Source organism: Leptonychotes weddellii, chromosome 8, assembly GCF_054177405.1.
Source record: "Leptonychotes weddellii isolate Sample4059 chromosome 8, ASM5417740v2, whole genome shotgun sequence".
Lineage (NCBI taxonomy): Eukaryota > Metazoa > Chordata > Mammalia > Carnivora > Phocidae > Leptonychotes > Leptonychotes weddellii.
This window is the reverse complement of record NC_138376.1, coordinates 97,481,007-97,505,316: the sequence shown is the minus strand read 5'-3', so window position 1 is coordinate 97,505,316 and position 24,310 is coordinate 97,481,007. Positions and strand designations below refer to the sequence as shown.

The 24,310-nt window shown below is 34.8% G+C and overlaps 1 protein-coding gene across 2 annotated transcripts in view; it reads left to right on the top strand.

Moving 5' to 3' along the window:
* Positions 1-24,310, top strand: part of ECHDC1 (ethylmalonyl-CoA decarboxylase 1) — a 55,441-nt gene that overhangs the window by 9,645 nt on the left and 21,486 nt on the right. For both annotated transcript variants that reach the window (XM_006730290.3, XM_031024796.2), the window contains exons 2-5: positions 2,631-2,852; positions 6,422-6,564; positions 12,478-12,530; positions 14,042-14,122. In XM_006730290.3, coding sequence (XP_006730353.1) covers positions 2,631-2,852; positions 6,422-6,564; positions 12,478-12,530; positions 14,042-14,122 — 499 coding nt within the window. The remainder of the gene's footprint in view (positions 1-2,630; positions 2,853-6,421; positions 6,565-12,477; positions 12,531-14,041; positions 14,123-24,310) is intronic.

Here is a 24,310-nt window from a genome sequence, read left to right as displayed (position 1 = left end):
CCATCTGCTTCTGATACCATTTTATAACTCACATATTAGAGATGGCATTCCATTTGGCAACCTGATGATTTATTTTCTTCATTAAGCATCTAAGTACCTTGTTTGTGTTGAGCACTATACTAGGCCATAGTGACAGAGCGTAAGTACCTCAGAGAACTGTTCTCAGGAAGCTTCCTGTCTGGTGAGGAAGACAAATGAAAAATACAATAAAAATGATGTGTAAAATGTGTTAAAATGTAATCATATATTGCGATGGGATAAATAAAAGGAATAATTTGCTTAGGAAATCACTTATAGGAGGAAATTTAGGAATTTAGATTTTAAAGATGATTAGGTACTTACCAGGTCAGTGAGGAAGGAAAGACATTATATGGGGATGTAATAATATAAAATAGCAAGGTAAATTTGTGGAATTCTAGTTGTTTGGTGTCCATATAGACTGTGTGTAGAGATGTTATGAGAGACCCAAGATATCAATAAGGGCCCAATCAAAGTGAGCTTTGGACTTGATCCTTTTGTTAGTAGAAAGCTACTGAAAAAAACTTACATTTGGAATAACTTGATTGGATTACAGAGATAGCTCTGATTTTAAGGAGTAGTGTGAAACTAATTGGTGACATGTATGTTATGTAATGAGGTTTGAACTATGGTTGGTAGTAGAAAGAATAAGGATGGGAAAGATAAGAAAGAAGCAAGACATTTTACAGGTAGTTTGCATATGAGAGATGAAGGAGAGGAAGGGGATTTGGTTTTCTGTGGCCTACAAGGTTGATGATATCATAGATAGTTAAGGGAAGGAATAAAGAAGGAGCAACAGGTTTTAGGAGAGTATGACTTCAGGTTTAGGCAATGATTTTGAGAAGCCTGTGGTATATCTACAGGTAAGGAATAAGGAATTAGATTTCTGTTTGAGTTAGGAGTACACAGGTATAAGGTTTCTGTTGGAGATGGAAATATGGGATTTGTTGTTTTATGGGTTTTAATAAAAGCTACAGGCAAACAAAAGAACTCCAACAAATCAATCATAAAAAGGCAAATAGTAGAAAAAATGGGCAAAAAGCTTTAACAGGCACTTTAGAAAATACATGCAAATAACCAATAAGCATATGAAAATGGAGCTTGACTTCATTAGAGGTCATAGAAATGCAAAGTGGAACCACAATGACATACCACTCTTTAGATTGCCTAAAATGAAAAGAAAGTAGAAAAAGATATTAGCAGGTGATGGCAAGATTGTGAAACAACTAGAACATTCACTGGCTGTGGAAATACCAGTTTATATTGGTACAGCCATTTTCGAAAACTCTTTGGTATCTTTCCAAGTTGAACAAATGAAGAGATGCAGTAATGGGAATCCGGCTGTGGTGTGTGTGTGTGTGTGAGAGAGAGAGAGAGAGAGAGGGAGAGAGGAAAGGAGGGTGTGGGGGAGAGAGAGACAGGTGAATATTGATATGTAGAGTTTGCTGATACTCCCACCGTGCTTAATTTCAAGCCACCAATGGTTTGAAAAACCAACTTGCAAAATTCTTCAATGTTTAACAATCAGTATGTCAGCTGCAGCCCAACCAAATAATTCCATTCTTAGATCTAGCCAACAGAAATACATCTGTCTATTACAATAAATTTGGCATATTCATATAATAAAATACAACAATGGGAGGAATAGACTATTTAGACTGTAATTATACATAATAACTATAATGGATGTCACAAACAGTTGAAACCAGGCACAGAAGAATATATACTATTCAATTTGTATAAAATTCAAAAACAAACTAATCTAGGATATTAGAAGTCAGAGTAGTTATTATCCTTATTTGGACTTGTGACTGAGAGAGGACACAACAGACCTTTGAGCTTCATGGTTTTTTTGTTTTGTTTTCACGTTCTGTTTCTTGATCTGGGTGTTACTGACTTGAGTGTATTTACCTTGTGAAATTCATTGAGCTATAACTTATGATTTGTATACTGTTTTGAATGTATGTTTTATGTCAACAAAAATGCTTACAGAGGGCAAAAACCCTTATGGGCAGAGATGAGATTATCCGGGATGTATATATAAAGTGAGAAGAGGTGACAAAATCCTGGGGAACACAAGAAACTATGCACACATTCCTGCTTCTTTCCTCATATTCCTCAGGGTTTCCTATCAGAGCATTGCATAAGGTAAGAATAATGCTGAGAATGAAATTTCTTTTAGAGAGTAGGATTGCTCCTGTAGCATTCCTGCATAGAGACGGTTTCCAAGGGGACATTGGACTCAATTTATTCTTAGATTTTGCAATTAGTTAAAGAGTTGGAGGAAGCAGAGCTACTATCATGAGAAAGACTTGCCAGGAGGCAGGAGATGGTGCTAAATACAGCAACATTTTTCTAAACCTTTCCCATGTATTGGATCCCAGTAAATGCACTGTAACTACATCATCATCTCTCAGTGATATACTGAAATGGTATACTTTGTGAATTATTTGGTTTGAGAAGGAGGGAAAAGGGAAGGATTTCCATACCGACCGTCTCCTCAGAGTGCTTTTAGAAGTGGGGAGGTAGTCCCAATTAAACAGAAAAGTTTGTAAACGTATAATATTAGAAAAGTTCATCTGGACTACTGCATATTTCTCTCTGTTTTCCAGAAATGGCAAAAAATCTTTTGACGACATCATCTTTGTCTGTAAGGACAAAATTACTACATCAAACAGGAGTGTCACTTTATAATACATCTCATGGCTTCCATGAGGAAGAAGTAAAAAAAAAACTTCAGCAGTTTCCTGGTGGATCCATTGACCTTCAGAAGGAAGACAGTGGCATTGGCATTCTTACTCTGAACAATCCAAGTAAAATGAATGCCTTCTCAGGTATAGAGATCTTTCTTTTGCTAAAGAATGACACTAAATCTAAGCTGCTATCACATAATTTTTATCTCTGGTGACAGAATTCTTGAAAGTTGTGGTACTCTTAGAACACACATACTCACACAGAATACCCAAAACCATCACTTGAACCAGGAACATTTTTTACTAATTGTATTTTAATCTTTTTATTTTTTTAAGATTTTATTTATTTATTTAATTGACAGAGAGAGAGACAGCGAGAGAGGGAACACAAGCAGGGGGAGTGGGAGAGGGAGAAGCAGGCTCCCCGCAGAGCAGGGAGCCCGATGCGGGACTCGATCCCAGGACCCTGGGATCATGACCTGAGCCGAAGGCAGTCGCTTAACCAACTGAGCCACCCAGGCGCTCCTTGATTTTTTTTTTAAATCCGTAAATATGGATGTTGATAGAAAGGAAACTTTCAAATTAACCTTATTTTTTCCATTGACATTTACTGTTTAATGACTTCATTTGTTTAAGTTTAGCTAATGTCACTGGGAGACAAGGGGAAGGAGCTTTCAAAGATTTTTGAAAACTAAAGAGAAAAACCTATAAATGAAAAAAGAAATTACTTAGTTAAATTTTTTTTTTCTGTGACTTGAAATAAGACTCATTTTAACCATGTAATTCCAATAATTGGTGAAAACACTGTGCTTGCCTATGTGTTGCCTCTTTCCTGACACTTAGATACTGGTAAATACCTTCTATTTGCTAGGTAGCATTCTTGGGCATGTATAAATTTCATATTTAAGGAACCCAAAAGTCCAGGACATGTGGTACTTTGTAATTTTGTGCCAAAGTTCAGATTTGAATTACACTACTATGATGTTATGGAAGAGCTAATGAGTAACACTGCTGACTGTCTAGCACTCCTGCATATTTCAGGGTGATTTTGGCAATTTCTCTTTGTCAGTGATGTACCTCATGGGTAGTTGATAATATTATGCAAGAGCTAAGGAGTAACCTTGCTGACTACCCAGTCAGGATGACTCTGACAATTTCCGTTTGTCAGTTATGTACTTCATGGGGGGTAAATTATATTTTGTAATATTTGAAATACTGGGCTCAAAAATGTCTCAGTAAATTTTCATACCCATAGACAAAATTCAATAGACTTAAACTTTGTAAATTATCAGTGGTGGGTCGTTAAAACACAAGATAACTTTTCTTTCCTCTCAGCATAATTCAGAGATGTCTCTCTCTCTCCATTAGTGTTACCCAATAGAAGTATAATGCAAACACAAATGTGACCCACATATGTAAATTAAAATTTTCTAGTAACCATATTTTTAAAAGTAAAATAAAAAAAAGTAAAAGGGAGCAGTTGAAATTAATTTTAATATACTTTATTTAACCCAGTATATTAAAGAATATTTCAACATTGACTCATATGAAAAATTATTTATAAGGTATTTTCCTTTTTTTTCATACGAAATCTTTGAAATCTGGTGTGTATTTTACACTTAACTGCACATCTTAGTTTGGACTAGCCACATTTCAAGTGTTCAAAAGCTAGATGTAGATGGTGGCTACTTTACTGGACAGTGCATCTCCATACCTTCAATTGGTTCAGAGAATAAAAGCCAATTTTAATATTAGCCTAGGGTAAGTAAAATTAGAAAAGTAATACTGCTCTCAAAAATTAGACTAGATTAATAGTTTTGATTTATTCCTGAATAGCTATAAATAATTTACATTAGTAAAGATTATTATTCAAATGGAAACAAATATTAATTTCATGGCTAATATTTAAAACAAATATGAGCAGAGATGCTTTGATTTGGGTAATGGTGTTTGATTGAGTTAGTCTGGGAGAAGATGAGTGAGCCCCACACACCAGGCAACCCCAAGGCCCTGGTTTGAAAATTACCCAACCAGTTACTCCTTTAAGGTTCCTTCCAACTCTTACACTTAGTTTACAAAGTCAAAAAGATGAGTTCAAGATTAACTACTGGTATAGATGTCTCATACTCAAAACCAGCATTACTTTTTTAGAAGCTTAAATATTAGGGATGACTGAAGGTCCATATTTACTTATACAGATTTATTCTTAGCCTAAATGAATGTTTTTATTTGTTTGTTTTTTGTAAAAAGCTACTAGACTGTATAATCTTTGGAGAGCAAGAACTATATTTCTAAAACACCTAAGACATCCTTGGGTAGGGCTACTATTTTAATTAGGTCATAATTAGCAATTAGAAAGGATAGCTGCATTAGTTACTTGTGAATCAATAACACTAACATTTATTGTGGAACCACTTCATTATTGGTTACTTCAGAAAATGGCAAGAAGAGTAATAGTTCTTGACATCATGGGGTTTATATTCCAAAGTAGTGTACATAGTTTAATGGGGCTTATATAGTAAGTTTTGGAACCTCGTGGTACAGATTCTTTGCCGGCTTTAATCCTCTGTCATGATCTTTATATTGGCTTCTAAAGCATTTTCTTAAGCAGAGGAAAGAGTAAACTTAATCATTGATAGCATTATGAACTTTATGAACTTGGGAGATCACCACTGATAAGAATTATAGTCTCTCGGGCGCCTGGGTGGCTCAGTTGGTTACACAACTGCCTTCAGCTCAGGTCATGATCCTGGAGTCCTGGGATCGAGTCCCACATCGGGCTCCCTGCTCAGCAGGGAGTCTGCTTCTCCCTCTGAGCCTCCCCCATCTCATGCTCTCTCTTTCTCTCATTCTCTCTCTCAAATAAATAAATAAAATCTTTAAAAAAAAAAAAAAGAATTATAGTCTCTGCTGTTTCCATTTTAAATTTGTCCATTATAAAGAAGCTCTAATAGAATTTTGGAATGATACTAAGGTAAAAATTTAATCTATAAATCATAGAATTGATAGTTGGTAAGTATCTTATTAGCAGCCTATGAAGTACGTTCATAGTATGCCTTGGGTTAGAGCATAGTTTGTCAACTGTGGAACAAGATGATATGTACTATCCCTTTCCTGAACGAACATCCTATTATAATAGTTCTCATGTGAGTGAAGTAGGAATCTTACCTTTGTTTTGTGTACCATATACCCAATAGATTGTTAAGATCTCAGTCTCATGGGGCAGTACTATATTTGAGTTAGGAATACAGGCATAACTCTTGTTATGAGCTTGTTGATTTTATAATCCTTGTTGAGCTTGTTGACTAAGACAATGTGTACTACTGTGAAGGCAGGTCTATATTTGACTTTTACCCTAAGAAATAATTTTTTCTTACCACTATACCCCTTATTCATTCCAATTTTCTAATTCCTAGGACATGTATGATATATTCTCATTTTCTACTTAGCCATGTATTTGTATGATTTCTTAATTAAGACAGAAAGAGAGAGAGATTACTAACATATTGTAAACTTCTAAAGCGGGGACTGCAAGTATACCTCTTTTATTTATACCCCATGGTACCAACATAATAGACATTTAATAAACATCCAGGTAATATTTGTAAAATGTAGGATCTAAGAGTCCTATTTGGCTCCTGATAGTTTCTAAATTATTTTTCTTTTTCCAGTATCTTATGTGCTTTGATTTCCCCTCATCTCTTTGGCAGGTGTTATGATGCTACAACTTCTGGAAAAAGTGATTGAATTGGAAAATTGGACAGAGGGGAAAGGTCTCATTGTCCGTGGGGCAAAAAATACTTTCTCCTCAGGATCCGATCTGAATGCTGTGAAATCACTGGGGACTCCAGAGGCAAGTATTATATGAATTATGCACTAGATTCCACATGTTTATCAGAGATCTGTGGCTGAGATATTTATATTTTACATATGGTTATTATGATAGCTACTCTTTAAGAGCTTTCCAAGGATCAGAGGTTTTGGCTTTCTTCTTAAAGATGGGTTAGCAAATAGTGTGAAATAGTGGGGCAAGGGGAGGGGGGGAAGGAAGGACCAGAAGATTAACAATCACTAAAGCCCATTAAAACTAGCAAGAGTTTGAATTCTTTTTTTTTTTTTTTTAAAGATTTTATTTATTTATTTGACAGAGAGAGACACAGCGAGAGAGGGAACACAAGCAGGGGGAGTGGGAGAGGGAGAAGTGGGCTTCCCGCGGAGCAGGGAGCCCGATGTGGGGCTCAATCCCAGGACCCTCAGATCATGACCTGAGCTGAAGGCAGACGCTTAACAACTGAGCCACCCAGGTGCCCCCAAGAGTTTGAATTCTTTTAAGTGGAAGACCCTTAGTATCTCATGATGAGGAATTTTATATGAGGTACATATATAAAGTACCCAGCAAAGCTTTGGCACATAGTAAGCTTCAACAGATGGTAACAATTAAAACATTTGCTTCTGAATTACCCTGATGGAAAAGGAATCCTAATCATTTTCCGTTATTAGTCGTCTTCCATTATCTTCCAAGGAACCTAGGAACTTCCACCCATATTCCCTAGGCCAAAAAAAAGGAAGGAAAAGGAAAAAAAATATAAGTATTCATAGCCATTTAATTATAGGTGTAGGCTGTGTGTAGGTAATAACATTTAAATGATATTCCATAAGTCATACTGCTCTATGTAGTATATGATCTGTATTTGCATAAAATTGTGAGGAAAGAGCTCTCTTTTGGTAATTTTGAAAGATTTGGATTTGAATGCTGGTTTCAATACCTTCTGGGTAAGTGATTGAACAGATCACTTAATCTTTCTAATCTTATTTTCCTAATCTAGAAATGAGAATTCTGTATTTCACATAGCTATTGTGAGGATTGAAGATAATGTATATAAAATGCATACTAGGATAGTGTCTGAAAAAGGTAGCTATTATTTTTATTTCAAAGATCTAAGTATTAATAAACATTATTATCCATGAAATGATCCATAATTTGTAGCACCACTAGACTTAAATTTGCTCTGTGTTCAAATGATTAGAGCACTAAGCTGGAGATTTGACTATATGGATTTTTCCAAGGTCATCTCATGATTAACTATATGACCTGCAAGTTATTTGATTATAATTTTTCATCTCTGAAATGATTGAATTCCTAGGCACCTTACTTGGCTCATAAAAGACACTGGATAGATAGAATGAGATAATAGATTATTTTGGGTCTGATATAAGTCGGGTAGGAAAACATTCCTAAAAAAGTGAAAGGTTATTTTGCTTTCTTCTAGTTAAAAGGTTGTTCCTGTCTCTTTAGATCATATGGCCAGGATTTTTTGTTTTGTATACGTGTAAAAGTGAAAATTAGAATCATGCTGATTTCTATATGCCTGAGAAAGAACTATGAATATGTGTAAAACTGAGATTTAAAATGGCCTCAGGACTTTTGAGCTTCACACATCTGTATGAGTTGCAGCTGCATGTATAAATGCATCTGCCCCTCACAGCTGAGATACTCTGAGACTCTTAACATTCAGTTATGAACAGCCTTTCTCTAAGTGAAGCTTTTTTTTATCTAATATACTTACTCTTTGTTGTTGCAGATGTATCACTAGCATTTCCTTATCTGGTGAATTTGCTTTTCAGAGGATGATGAGATAACTAGAATAGATGATGATTTTAGTAATTGGATTATAGTCCCTTCTGATTATAATAAGATACTTGAAAGTGATTATTAAATGGCTTTTTTTTTTAAAGAAAAAAGATAATTATGTTGATGTTTTTGCCAGTGTATTTTTTCAAAGTTTAAAAACTATTTTATTAGTGAAAATTACCTAATATAAGTAGAAGTAGACTAATCCAGTAAAACCCTCATGTCCCTTTTAGGCAGTTAATCCTTGGTTGAAAAAAGTTGAGGCAGGGAGATGGATTAGCATAACACACACATTAGCCCTGAAAGGTTATGGGGCAGAGAAAAGAATAAAATAAGAAAAAAATCTAATGTATTAACCCAATTGTAAGAGTTGGATTTGATGCCACAGATGTTCTGTAGACTATCAGAAGTCTTTTTTCAGAAGGCAGAAATCATCAAATCCAATTATAATCTTCAAGATATGGGAAAACAAACCTACTTATTCTGCAGTGAATGGGTATAATTCCTCAAGGAAAAGTCTGGCATTTTAGAAACCTTTATACTCTTACTCTAGCTTAAAGGTAGTATTTTCCTTTGTTGCCTGACCTTTCAGTTACTTTTCTGCCAATCCATCGTCCTTATTTTTCACTGTTGCTTAAATTTCTACAGTGACCTCAAACAGAGTGCTCATCTGTCTTCTTTGCTTTTGCTAAATTTTTGCTTTTGCTGTCGTTCAGTTTTAGCCTCATTAATTTATAGACAAATTATTCTAATTTTCTCTAAACCCTCCCTGTATTTTGAGGAAATTAATAAATCCATACAACAAGCACTTAGAGAAAAAAAGAGAAAGTCTCATTTATGGTTCTAGGATAAGATACTTTTATAGGCTGAGCACTTTTCCACTCAGGATAAATGTGGCTCAGAGTAAATAAGACGTTAATAGTTCCTTTTGGCACTTTGGCTGAGCATTGTGCTTCTCATCTTTGTTACACAAGTAAGAACTGAAGGAGTAGGTTTGGGCCTCAGGGTATCATTTAGCTGGATGAAAATATCACTGTCTGCAGCAGCTCTTAAAACCTTTTTTTTGTTACTTTCCAGCTTCTAGGCTTCATTCATCAGAGCAGGTATAGCTTTTCATTGGTTCCTTTTTTTTCAACTTATTCTATCACAAGCTGGGTTTTATCTCTCATTGACTTATTTTCTTCTTACAGCCCGGGAAAGGGCTTGAGCATTTAACCATTTTTGGCCCAATGGCTTTGGGGGACAGATCTAATCTTTTTTCTCCCTAGGTCTTGTTGGCTAGTACAGTGTAATCTTTACTTTATGATACATTTAAAGCCAAAGCTTATTCATTATCCAATGGCCAATGCTATTACTGATATTAATAATAGCAGTGCTAGATAACATTTCTTATTCTATTACTATATATCAGGCACTAAGTTCTTTACATGTCAGATTTATTTAATCATTACTAACTACCCTAATGAGATAGGTACTATTATTATAGGTGAGGAGACTGAAGCACAGAGGTTAGGTATCATGCCCAAAGCCAGACTAGCTGGTAAGTAGTAGAGCCTAGATTCAACCTAGGCATTTTAGCTCTAGCGTCTGTGTTGTTAACCATTGTTCTATACTGCTTTTAAACATTTTTAATGTGACTTATCTTTTGAATGAGAATTATAATAGTATACAGTCTAATACCTGCTTCACTTTAATTTCTATCAATTCTAGATGGTTCTGCCAGAATTTTAAGTACTCTAAATCTAGCATAATAGAAAATAGGCCTATTAAGATTAATTTATTGAGATAATTTAACAGGCTTTATTGCACAGATTTTTTTTTTAAGATTTTATTTATTTATTTTAGAGAGAGCATGAGCAGGGGGAGGGGTAGAGGGAGAGGAGAGAGAATCTTAAGCAGATTCCCTGCTTAGCACAGAGCCTGATGCAGGACTTCATCTCAAGACCCAGGAAATCATGACCTGAGCCAAATCACGAGTTGGCTGCTCAACTGACTGAGCCACCCAGGCACCCCTATTGCATAGATTTTAATGGAATGTAAATCAGTCTAGTTTTAAACCTTCTAGCTCTTTGTGCTTGTGTTAATTTTCTTATCAATTTATAATATAGAATGACCTTTGTGATAAAGGCTTTCAGTTAGGAAATTTATATTTAATTTATGTTGGTTTTTACCTTTCATTGACTGCATTTGTTTTCTAGAATAACATAGTTTTCCATCTAAAATTCATCTGATTCAGTTAACTTCAAAAGCAAATATTATATGCAAAACATTGTATTAGCTTCTGAGGATAAAGAAGGCATTTTGTCAACCTCAAAAGGCTTATTGTGTAGGCCTAGCAAATGCCATCTTCCTTTCTCTGTAAAGCTTTCCCAACTACCCTGACCCAATTGAAATGAATTGCTTCTTATTTGGCACTCATCTCAATTTATTTGTATAGTATAATGTACTTTGATTCAATATAGTTAGGAAATGCATTCCTAGTTAGGAAACAAGGCTGTTGTCATGATCTAAGTATGAGTAACGTAAGTCTGAGCCAGTGTAGCAGCAGTGCAAATAGAAAAAGAAGGGATTTATACTGGAAATATTTCAAAAGACATACTTGGTAACTAATTGTGGGTGAACTGTGAAATGGAAGAATCAAAGAAAATGCCAAAATTCTGAGCCTTAATGACCAGAAGACCTTTTTTTAAATTAACTCAGAACTCATATTTATGTGATCTTTTACAGAGTATCTAGGTACATTTTCATCTTTCCAACCATCCTTTAAGTCAAATAGAACAAGTATTTTTTTTTTTATTCATCATTCCTTCCTTTCAGATGAGGAAACTCAGTTAAGACTTGCTCCAGTTCATGTTATTATTAAGCAGTAGCACTAGGATCCAAACTCAGCTCTTCCCACTCCCAGTTGGTTTTGCCATGCTGAATTTGAAGTCTTGGTAGAATGTCAAATTTCTGGGAGGTTTTGGGAGTCTACATGAGAACAAGAGTTGAAGCAATGGGGGTGGATGAGATTTCCAAGGAAGAAATTGTAGATAAAGAAGAGAAAGAGAATCATGGGTTGGATTTTTGGGGAATACATGCATTTACAGGTATTAAATTACTTATTTAGCTGAATAAGGAGAGACAAAGAAGAAAACTGGAAGGGAAATATCAAAGAAATAGGAAGGGAATCAAGAGTGGAAAGTATTGGTAGAAACTATTAGAGGCTTTTAAAATACAGAAACTGGTCAAAGCAAGATACCTATGTTATAGAGACAGGAAGATAAGGATAAGGAAAAGTCATTTAACAAATAGAAGATTATTAGAAACCTTTGAGGGGAGTCTTTTGAGAGAAGGCTGAAGACTAGATTACACTAGGTTGAAGGAAGTATGTGAGTTAAAAAAGAAGCAGTGAGTTTAGACTACAGTTGACCCTAGGACAATGCAGGGGTTAGGGCCCTGACCCCTGTGCAGTTGAAAATCTGCATATAACTTTTGACTCCCCAATAACTTAACTTCTAATAGTTTACCACTGAGTAGAAGCCTAACTGATAACATAAACAGTTGATTAACACATATTTTGTATGTTATATGTATTATATACTGTATTCTTAGAATAAAGTAAGCTACAGAAAAAAAAAGTCAAGAAAATCATAAGGAAGAGAATACACATTTACACATTCACAGTCCTGTACTATAAAAAATCCACATGTAAGTGGATTCATACCATCCAAACCTGTGTTGTTCAAGGGTCAACTGTACTTTTAAGAAATTTGTTTTTATATGTTTATATTCTTAGGGGATCAGAATTTGAGATAATAGGTGGGTACATCTTATGTCTCTTTCTCCCAGATTATCCTGAGTAGAACTTCACACTTCTGGGATATGTGATCTGACTCTCATGCCTAAGGCTTTGCTAATATTACCTCATGTAGATCTGAGCTCAAGGAGCCCTATATGGTCAACAAAATTTAATACTGCATCATTTGCATTTCTGACAGCATCAAAGAGTTTTAAGTGAAAACCTCATTAAAAAAAAAAAAGTTGGGTATATTTTTGGCTTCATTACTTTCTAAATCCTGAAAAAAATTGAAAAATTTCTTACATAATGTATTTACATTATACCTTTGTGTTTATGCTTATTCTTCTTTAAAGGATGGAATGGCCTTATGTATGTTCATGCAAAACACCTTAACAAGATTTATGAGGTAATGTATCTTTCATTTTAAAATATGAAATCTAAAAAAACCAAAAAGAGCTCTTCATTGTTCTGTTTTGCACCAGTTAAAAAATTCCTGATTTTCGAATTATATTTATTTTAATGATAACCTATTTATTTGTGCTATCAAAGACAGTCATTTAATTAAATGTTAGTGAAGTACGCATAGGTATTTAAGAGAAAGATAAAAAAAATTTTAAGACATGGCATTTTTCCTAAAGAGCTTATAAAATTATAAAAACTAAGGATTATTATTATTTAGCATACTTACTAGTTGGACATCACTCTATTTTTGGTGCTCTTCATATGTAAGAGCCTAGAAAGAATAATGGAATCAAAACATTATTCTAAAATACTTTTTTTCATTGTTTTAGTTCCTCTTCACCTTCCTTTCCCTATTTACTTGACTTTTTCTTAGATAAATCTTAAAAGTTTTTTTAATCCTTTTTATTTGGAAGCAGAAGGTGTTAATACATTTTTCCATTACTTTAGGCGTGCAGCTTTGCATTTGGTTACAACCTACAAAATATTCCATACTTTCAAAGCATATGTATTTACCTTGTGATACTTACATACTTCTTTCAAAGTGGGTCTTTGCAGTCAGGAAAGGTGGAGAGATTTATTTTTACCACAGACCCATTTCTTTATATAGTGTTACTTTATCAATCATTTCAATAGGCAATAAAGACTTTTGATAGGAATCTTTATAATAACACAGTTTTGGAGCTCTGTCTTCTTTTGGAGGTAGCCTTAGTTTTGCCACCTAACGTGACATCAATAAAAATGGAGTAAAATAAGATCACATTTAATTATTCTTTTTTTTTTTATAAAGATTTATTTATTTATTTGAGAGAGCGAGAATGAGAGAATGAGAGAGAGAGAGTACATGAGAGGGGGGAGGGTTAGAGGGAGAAGCAGGCTCCTCGCCAAGCAGGGACCCTGATGCGGGACTCGATCCAGGGACTCCAGGATCATGACCTGAGCCGAAGGCAGTCGCTCAACCAACTGAGCCACCCAGGCGCCCACATTTAATTATTCTTGATTGCCAGTGGCTGAGGAGTTGTAGGAGCTGTATATTATATAAAAAACATTCATTTATTTAGAAGAAAGTTACAATATATAGTTAAAAAATACAGTTAGTAATATATAAAAATATACATAAGGTATTTTTATCATCTAGTATTTATAATATATACTTTATATATTTTATGTATATTATTCATATATAAGTTTAAAAATAGATGATTTCAGGGAGGTTGTTTGATAAACTTACACAGCATTTAGTATGAATTACTATATCTTAAGAATTACACTGTTTTATTCCTCATGATACACACAATCAGGGTTCCACTATCCTTTGAGGTATGTTTGTTATTATGAACATAGTTCAATAATTTTGTTTCTGCTCCATCTCAAGTTTTTTTAAAGTAATATTTGTAAATTAATATTGAAATGAAAAATATTAACATCCATATTTTCCTTTTTTCCTTCAATAAACAGACTCCCTTTAATAAGTGTTGCACTGATTCAAGGTCGGGCATTGGGTGGAGGAGCAGAATTTACTACAGCATGTGATTTCAGGTAAGATAAAAATTGCTTCACTCCCTCCATAAATATAATCAATATGCTCAAACTTATTTTTTGCTCGAATATAAATGTTATTTATATTCTTAAACAAATGATCAATTAGTGAGTATTTTCTTCTTGTCAGTTTTATTTTTTTAATTTAAATTCAATTAATTAACATATAATGTATTATTTGTTTGAGGGGTACAGGTCTGTGATTCATCAGTTTTATATAATATCCAGTGCTCATTACAACACATACCCTCCCCAGTGTCCATCACCCAGTTACCCCATCCCCAAACCTCCCCCCTCAGCAACCCTCAGTTTGTTTCCTGAGATTAAGAGTCTCTTATGGTTTGTCTCCCTCTCTGATTTGTCTTGTTTTATTTTTCCCTCCCTTCCCCTATGATCCTGTTTTATTTTGATTAAAACTTCACAGTGTAGGGTTTGAGGGAACATACCTTAATATCATAAAAGCCATTGAGTTCCAGTTTCAAAGCATTGTGGTCCAAAAATACGCAGGGAATGATCCCAATCTTTTGGTACCAGTTGAGACCTGATTTGTAACCCAGGATGTGATCTATTCTGGAGAATGTTGCATGTGCACTCGAGAAGAATGTGTATTCTGTTGCTTTAGGATGGAATATTCTGAATATATCTGTGAAGTCCATCTGGTCCAGTGTGTCATTTAAAGCCCATATTTCCTTATTGATCTTCTGCTTAGATGATCTGTCCATTGCAGTGAGGGGGTTGTTAAAGTCCCCTACTATTATTGTATTATCGATGTGTTTCTTTGATTTTTTTATTAACTGGCTTGTATAATTGGCTGCCCCATGTTAGGGGCATAAATATTTACAATTGTTAGATCTTCTTGTTAAATAGACCCTTTAATTATGATAGTGTCCTTCCTCATCTCTTCCAGTCCTTGGTTTAAAATCTAATTTATCTGATATAAGGATTGCCACCCCAGCTTTCTTTTGATGTCCATTAGCATGATAAATGGTTTTCCATCCCCTCACTTTAAATATGGAGGTGTCTTTGGGTCTAAAATGAGTCTCTTGCAGACAGCATATTGATGGGTCTTGCTTTTTTATTCTGTCTAATACCCTGTGTCTTTTGATTGGGGCATTTAGCCCATTTACATTCAGGGTAACTATTGAAAGATATGAATTTAGTGCCATTGTATTGCCTGTAAGGTGACTGTTACTGTATATTGTCTGTGTTCCTTTCTGGTCTACGTTACTTTTAGGCTCTCTCTTTGCTTAGAGGATCCATTTCAATATTTCTGGTTTGGTGATCACAAATTCTTTTAGTTTCTGTTTGTCCTGGAAGCTTTTTATCTCCTATTTTGAATTACATCCTAGCTGGATAAAGTATTCTTGGCTGCATATTTTTCTTGTTTAGCATCCTGAATATATCATGCCAGTCCTTTCTGGCCTTCCAGGTCTCCGTGGATAGGTCTGCTGCTAATCTAATGTTTCTACCCTTGTAGGTTACAGACCTCTTGTTCTGAGCTGCTTTCAGGATTTTCTCTATGTCTCTGAGATTTCTTCTTGTCAGTTATTAAAGTAGATAAATTTTAGTCAATCTAATATAATAACTCTACCATTACTTTATTGCTATGCCTTTCAAAAAGTTAACAAAGTAAAATGATTTTGAACAAATTAAATCCATGTTAGCAAAATTCCTGGAGAAGGAAGTCAAGTAAATATATGAAACTTTAATATTCAAAAGAATTATACAGAGAAAAATAAAAAACTAAAAAAAGACAGAGAGAGAGAGTGGAGAAAGAGGCACTGCTATAATTGTCCTCTTACCAGTAAAAGTAGGTTCTCTGAGGTCCATTTCTTATCTTTACTCTGATTGGTGTTAACTCTGTGGAGCTTTTGGGCTGGTTAGGGAATAAAATTAGAGAAAATTATTTGGGACCTATAGCCCTCAGTCCCCAGAATTCTTTTTAATATTGGATAGCTGTACTTTATAGGAATGATATTTTGTAGAATATAATGCTTTACATGTGCTTGAAACTACATTCTTAGTTACCATTCCTAAGACTTCCTAGCTCAGATATAAGGAGAACCAGTATAGTGTTCTTTGATCTGTATAGACTTACGCACTTGAGCCTCTTTATAATACGGAAGGTGGTATACATAGCATAATTGGAGATAAAATGGCAGAACAGTAAAGAGCCCAAAGACTGGAGTTAGATACACTTAGATTCAATCCCAGTTTGCCACTTTTATCTATAGTTGATTGTCAAATAACCTGAGTTTGACTGTGCTGGTCCACTTATACATGGGTTTTTCTCTATAAATACAGAACAGTATTGTAAATGTATTTTCTCTTCCTTACGGTTTCTTTTTTTTTTTTTCTTTAAGATTTTATTTATTTATTTTAGAGAGAGAGCACGAGCAGGGGTAGGGGCAGAGGGAGAGGGAGAGAGAGAATCCCAAGCAGACTATGCGCTAAGTGCAGAGCATGAAGCAGTGCTCGATCCTAGGATCCTAGGACCCTAGAGATCATGACCTGAACCAAAATCAAGAGTCTGATGCTTAATCGACTGAGCCACCCAGTTGCCCCTCTTCCTTATGGTTTTCTTAATAACATTTTTTTTCCCTCTGGCTTACTTTATTGTAAGAATACAGTACATAATACATATAACATACAAAATATGTGTTAATTGACTGTTATCAATAAGGCTTTCAGTTGACAGTAGGCCATTAGTAGTTACGTTTTGGGAGAGTCAAAAGTTCTACACAGATTTTTGACTGCATGGGGGGTGGTAAGTGCCCCTAAACCTGACACCGTTCAAGGGTCAGCTGTATTTGACTTTTAATAACTATTTTATCTAAGTCTCAATTTCTTTATAAAATATAAATAATCTCTGCTGGATGTTTATAGATTTAAGTGATTCAATGAACATGTAGATGCTTAGCATAACACTTAACCAAGGTACACATTGATGTACACATGATACTGATTAGAGTCTTAAGATTACCTTACTGCTCTTATACTTTTACAGAAATGCTAGTATGGTAATATTTTGGCAGAGTTTTAAATTTATTTTTATTTTTTAGAGAGAGAGAGAGCACACAAGTGGGGAGGAGGGGCAGATGGAGAGGGAGAGAGAGAATCTCAAGCAGGCTCCACGCCAGGGCGGAGCCTGACTTGGGACTCAATCTCAGGACTCTGAGATCATGACCTGAGCTAAATCAAGAGTTAGATGTTTAACCAATTGAGCCACCCAGGCGACCTGGCATAGTTTTAAACTTATTAATTCTCCTTTCACTGGGGATGATTTTCAACCTTAAGGCTAATCCTGGCCTCACTCCTTTTTTCCTATTCATTATACACTTGATCCTGGAAGGAGAATGTTGGAGCATACACTAAGAGGAGACTTTCAGTGTTTAAAATTTTGACTCTCCTTTTCAGACACTAAAGAGAAAGCCATTCCTCTCTGGCATGTAGGGCAGTAGACTAGAGGAGAAATATTTGATAATTAATTCAGCTTTTTCATTCTCTTTCAGCTATGTTTCTTTGAATCACAAACTTTCATGTTTTTCAAAGTTCAGATTATCAAAGTATATAAGCTAAATCTTGTAATCTACCCACTGTACTAAAATGCTATGAACATAGTCATGGTGATATAAAAGATATCTATCAAAAAGAAAAAGAGAAACCTATAATTAAGAATGCTTAAAGGTGTGTATTATTTAATCAAAGGCTTCTCTCTTCTAGCCTTCATTTTAACAAGTCTTAAATCACTTTTATTGTAGTATAATTTACATTCTACACCGTGTAACCACTTCCACAATCAAGATATAGAACATTTTTATCAACTCCACATGTTTGCACATACTGTTGCCCAGTCAATTCCCACCTTAGTCCAAGGCAGACACCAATCACTTTTTCACTCTAAGTTAGATTTGTTTTTTTAGTTTATTTTTAGCATTTTATATAAATAGATTCATTCAGTATATATTTGTGTGTGTGTGCCTGGCTTCTTTCATTCAGTGTAATTATTTTGAGATTCATCAATGATGTACCATGTATCACTACGTCATTCCTTTTTAATGTTGAATTTTTTTATTGCGTGGATATACTACAGTTTGTTTTCAAGATTCATATGTGTTATTCCATATATCAGTGGTTTGTTCATTTTGTTGCTTAGTAGTGTGCCTTTCTATGCATATTATATATTATTATATATTATGGATAAAAGTCCTTTTACATAAGTCAATTATGTAGCATTTTTTTTGTAAATATAAGTGTTGTGAATGTTCTCTCAGCCTTTTTATTTTGTGTCTTTTGAAGAGCAGAGATTTTTTTTTTAAAGATTTTATTTATTCATTTGAGACACAGAGATAGAGAGAGCATGAGCAGAGGGAGAGGTAGAGGGAGAGGGAGAAGCAGGCTCCCCGCTGAGCCAGGAGCCCAGTGTGGGGCATGTGGGGCTTGATCCCGGGACCCTGGGATCATGACCTGAGCCGAAGGCAGATGCTTAACCATTGAGCCACCCAGACGCCCCTGAAGAGCAGAGACTTTTTATTTTTTATTTTTTTTAAGATTTTATTTATTTATTTGACGGAGAGAGACACAGCGAGAGAGGGAACACAAGCAGGGGAAGTGGGAGAGGGAGAAGCAGGCTTCCTGCTGAGCAGGGAGCCTGATGCGGGGCTCGATCCCAGGACCCTGGGATCATGACCTGAACTGAAGGCAGACGCTTAACGACTGAGCCACGCAGGCATCCCGAGCAGAGATTTTTTTAAAAAACATTTTTAGCTTCTCCATTTGTATTAATTATGGAGTTATGAAAAACTTTTACACAGATAATTCCTATATACCTTTCACTCAGTTTCCCCAAATGTTAATATCATACATAACCACAGTACAGTTATCAAATCAAGAAATTAATATTGTTACAAAACTTTTAACTAATCTAAAGACCTCATTCAGATTTTTTCAGTTGTTATACTAATGTCTTTTTTTCTAGTCCAGGATCTAATCAAGAATCTCTTTTGTTTATATAGTCATCCAGCTTTCTTATGATTAATATTTCTGTGGTATATCTTTCTCTGTCCTTTCATTTTAACCTATGCTGTATTTTTTAAAGGTAATGCTAGTTAGTAGACAATATATATTTGGGTGTGCTTTTTTAATCCAGTCTCACAATCTCTGCCTTTTAATTGGAGTGTTCACACCATTTATATTCATCATTATTGATATAATAGGGTTTAAATCTATCATCTTGGTCTCTGTTTTCTATTTGTCCCATCTGTTGTTTATTCTTTCTTACATTCTCTTCTTCCCTCATTCTAGATTATTTTTTATGATCCCATTTTACCTCTAATATTGACTATAGCTCTTTGTGTTATATATAAAATATATATTTTTCTAGTAATACATTTATACTATATATAAACAAATGTTTTAATAGTAGTGTAAATTTGGGGCACCTGGGTGGCTCAGTTGGTTAAGCAACTGCCTTTGGCTCAGGTCATGATCCTGGAGTCCCGGGATCGAGTCCCGCATCGGGCTCCCCGCTCAGCGGGGAGTCTGCTTCTCCCTCTGGCCTTCCTCCCTCTCATGCTCTCTGTCTCTCATTGTCTCTCTCTCAAATAAATAAATAAAATCTTTAAAAAAAAAATAGTAGTGTAAATTTTCTATGCATATTAACATATATTTTTATATATTTATTATATATATTACTGTATAGAGGTATACCTCAGAGATGCTGCAGGTTTGGTTCCAGCTATCACAGCAAAACAAATATTGCAGTAAAGCTAGTCAAATGAATTTTTGGTTTCCCAGTACATGTAAAAGTTATGTTTACATTATTTTGTAGTCTACTGTGTGCAGTAGCATTATGTTTGAAAAAAACATAATGCTTAATTAAAAAATACTTAATTAAAAAATACTTCATTGCTAAAAAATGCTAACCATCATCTGAGCTTTAAGTGAGTTGTAATCTTTTTACTGGTGGAGAGTTTTGCCTCAGTGTTGATAGTGGATGAATGAATAGGGTGGTGATTGGCCGAAGGTTGGGGTGGCTGTGGCCACCAATGAAGCTTACTTCATTGGTGGATTTTTTCTTTCATGAACAATTTCTCTGTAGTATGTGATGCTGTTTGATAGCATTTTTTTTTTTTTGAGGAAATGGTGCCATTTTATTTATTTATTTATTTATTTATTTATTATGTTCAGTTAGCCACCATATAGTAGTACATCATTAGTTTTTGATGTAGTGTTTAATGATTCATTAGTTGTGTATAACACCCAGTGCTCATCACAACACGTGCCCTCCTTAATGCCCATCACCGGGCTACCTCATCCCCCCGCTCCACTTAGACCCTTAGTTTGTTTCCCGGAGTCCATAGTCTCTCATGATTTGTCTTCCTCTCTGACTTCCCCCTCTTCAGTTTTCCCTCCCTTTCCCTATGGTCTTCTCTGCTGTTCCTTATGTTCCACATATGAGTGAAACCATATGATAATTGTGTTTCTCTGCTTTACTTACTGCACTCGGCATAATCACCTCCAGTTCCATCCATGTCGATGCAAATGGTGGGTATTCATCCTTTCTGGCTGAGTAATATTCCATTGTATATATGGACCACATCTTATTTATCCATTCATCTGTTGAAGGGCATCTCGGCTCCTTCCACAGTTTGGCTATTGTGGACATTGCTGCTATGAACATTGGGGTGCATATGGCTCTTCTTTTCACTACATCTGTAGTTTGATAGCATTTTACCCACAGAACTTTTTTCAAAATTGGAGTCAGTCCTCTCAAACTCAGCTACTGCTTTATCAACTAAGTTTATATAGTATTTTAAATCCTTATTGTCATTTCAACAGTCTTTATATGCATATGCAGGTATACATTTATATATACATGTACTTATATGTATAAATACATTGATAATATATAACTATATGCACATATATATGTTAATGTATTCTTGAGGTATTTAAGGAATAAGGAAGAAGGGCTGATTATTGATTATTAGAATTTGATGCTTGAAAAAATATATCTTAATTTAGATGGTGCAATATATTGTACTATATGTGTTATAAAATTGAAGGTAAAATTGGAAAATCATTTAAATGTTTTTCTTCTGGTATCTGTGTGAAAGTGAGAACTAAACAGATTATTAAAACTCACCCCAGTACATTAAAAAAAAGGGCATCGTGTCAGAGAGCCAGGGCCAAGATGATATGCAACAATTTTGTAATCAAAACAAATAAATATAAAATGCTTTTGCAGCTAAAATGGAATTAATATATCTCTAGCCACTCAAAACTATTGCTTTAGCACATAGGAAAGCTTTTTAAAAGGTAGTCAAAGGCTGTACCTCAAATTTGCTCTCAGACCTATATCTCTGATACTGCTTTAGCTATTTGAGTACTCAGGGATCTTAGTTGAGATTTGTTTTGTTTTGTTTATGCTTTTATTTCTCTTTTTAAGGTTATATTTAATGACTAAAAGTATTCTAAAGTCATCCTTTTACATTCCTTTCTTTCAGAAAAGCTTATTATTCAATATGTATTTTATAACTTTTATGGTAATAGCCAAAGATATAAATAAGCATCTGTCTCATGTTTTTAATATATATCTCTTCCTCAATATATGTAGAAGGATATTATTTTATCTTTGGAGATACGATATTAGTTGATAATTTCTACTGAAATTTTAATTTTCTTTGTCAAGATTGTTCCCTTGAGCTATAAAGAAATTTGAATTACTAGAACTACAGGATAAAATGTTAGTTACACATTTTCAAAGTTCGATATGTGGTGCAACAATTTTAAATGTGATTTAATTAAAATACAACACAAAAGAAAATAATCTGGTCTTCCTTTTTGTACTTTAATTTCATCAAGCATCAAGCCTCCATGAGCTTAATGTTTTCTGACCAATCAAGAAACCAAGATTCATTTAATAGGTTATCAAAATACATTGAGTGTAAAAGTACAAATCAGTGGGCTTTCCTAGAAGACAAGAGAAGGCACGAGACAGGCTTAAAGCCTTAGAAATAGTTCTTTTTTGATACCTGCTTCTGAATAGAGTCATCTGCTGCCTAGTCAAAGCAAAATGCCATGATAACTAATCTTCATATTTAAGGGATATAGATAACTTCTACCAACATAAGACTATTTCATTAAAGTGAAAATTGGGTTTTTGTATGAATTTAAAAGTACATTAAATTGCAAAAGCCAAGGAAGAAATTAAACCCAAAAGGCCAACTGCATTTATCAACCTACTTCATATGGATCTGGTCTATTCCCCTGAAAATGTTTGCCTATAAAATGGACATCCTAAATCCTAGCCATAATAATTCTGGGAGTGTATTCAGTAGCTCAAATAATCACTTTACTCCTTGAAAAAAATCATTTTTCCCACAAATTATAGAAAAATCACATGCATATGACTCAGTAGTCAATATCCAGATCAGTTTTGTTGCACTTACCATAGTCCCAAAGGACACTATAGCAGTAATTCAGGCTGAATATGGGACTGGTAAAGGAGAGAGGTCTTTGGCAAGCTCTTGACATTTATTGTGAGATATTTGACTACTGTTAAGTGTACTTGGAGTTATTTATTTCAAATATATTTTAAATTAAGGGGAAAAAAAGCAATGCTTACGCATTTCTTAATTTACCAATTTCAAAGGCCCCCTTTATCAAATTCTATCTCACTCCTATAGGATTGTAATATGGTTTCCTCATTGTGTTTGTCGACTCTAAATGAAACCTTATGGTTAAGGTTTTTTCTTCAAAGTGGTGTGAATGATACATTTAGCCATCATAAACGTTACTCGTTTACTTCTAGATTGCCAGGTATACGATGAATTCTACATAATGCCAGTGTTAAAGAGCTAGGAAGCGACATGGGCATCTGCATGGAAGCCAAGGGTACAGTAGCCTTTGAAACAGGAAGTGAGGAAATGTCTTCCTCCACTGCAGAGAAGGAAATGATGAGATGACGGTGTCTGAGGAACCCATGACTGTTCCCAGCATCATGCTGGCATCTGGCAGCCTGCTTCTATTCTCTCAATTTTATTTTTAATTACTCAATGCCAGTCTATTTGGGTAAAAAAAAAATTGTTGCTGGAGAAACAGAAGCAAAACTACTGTGTCCTAAAGTACGAAATGCAAACCAAACATGGTATGTGACATCAGTTGAATTTGGAGTCTCCTCTCATCAACTCTTCTGTACCCCCATAGTTTACCCAGAGCCCCCGGATGTTGATTCCAGAGTCCATACTGCTGATCAGGAACTGTCAGTGAAGGGTTAGATATGTTCGTATATTAGGATTAGTGTTAGAAAGAAAGAGGGAGGGAATAGAGGAAAGGAGAGAGATTTGTTGACTGCATTAACTTAATCATCAAAAGGAACCCTAATTATTCAAAAAGGCCTTCCTCAAAGTTGCATATTTCTTTGTTAGCATAAAAAGCCTGTTTTCATAACTATGATGATCTGAATAGGGGACCTTTGAGAGCAAAAAGAAGATAGGAGCTCTTTATAGTTTCTTGAAATTCCACATTTTAGATGTTAGGCGCATGTCATTTTGTGACATTTTATTCTTAAGATGTCTGAGATGACTATAAAGCTATTTGGCACACATAGCTTCACACACGGACCATTGCAGCTGTTTCCAGGACAACCTGTCTTTTTCCAGGCTTTCCTCGAAAATGAAATTTATTCTATACACCAACAGATTTACCTTTTCCTGCTTTTAACATACAGGCATACCTCACAGATACTGTGTGTTTGGTTCCAGACCACCACAATAAATCGAAGAGCACAATAAAGTGAGCCAAATGAATTTTTTGGTTTCCTGGGGCATATAAAAATTATGTTTACATTATTTTATAGTCCATTAAGTGTGCAATAGCATTATGACTTATACATGTACATACCTTAATTTAAAAATACTGTATTGCTAAAAAATGCTAACCGACACCTGAACTTTCAGTGAATCATCATCTTTTGCTGGTGGAGGTTTTGTCTCAACGGCTGCTTGATGATCGGAGTGGTGGTTGCTACAAGTTGGGGTGGCCGTGGCCGTTTCTTAAAATAAGACTCCAATCAAGTTTGCCGCATCACCTGACTCTTCTTTTCACGAATGATTTCTCTTTAGCATGCAAGGCTGTTTGATAGAGGATATTACCTACACTAGAATTTCTTTCAAAATTGGAGTC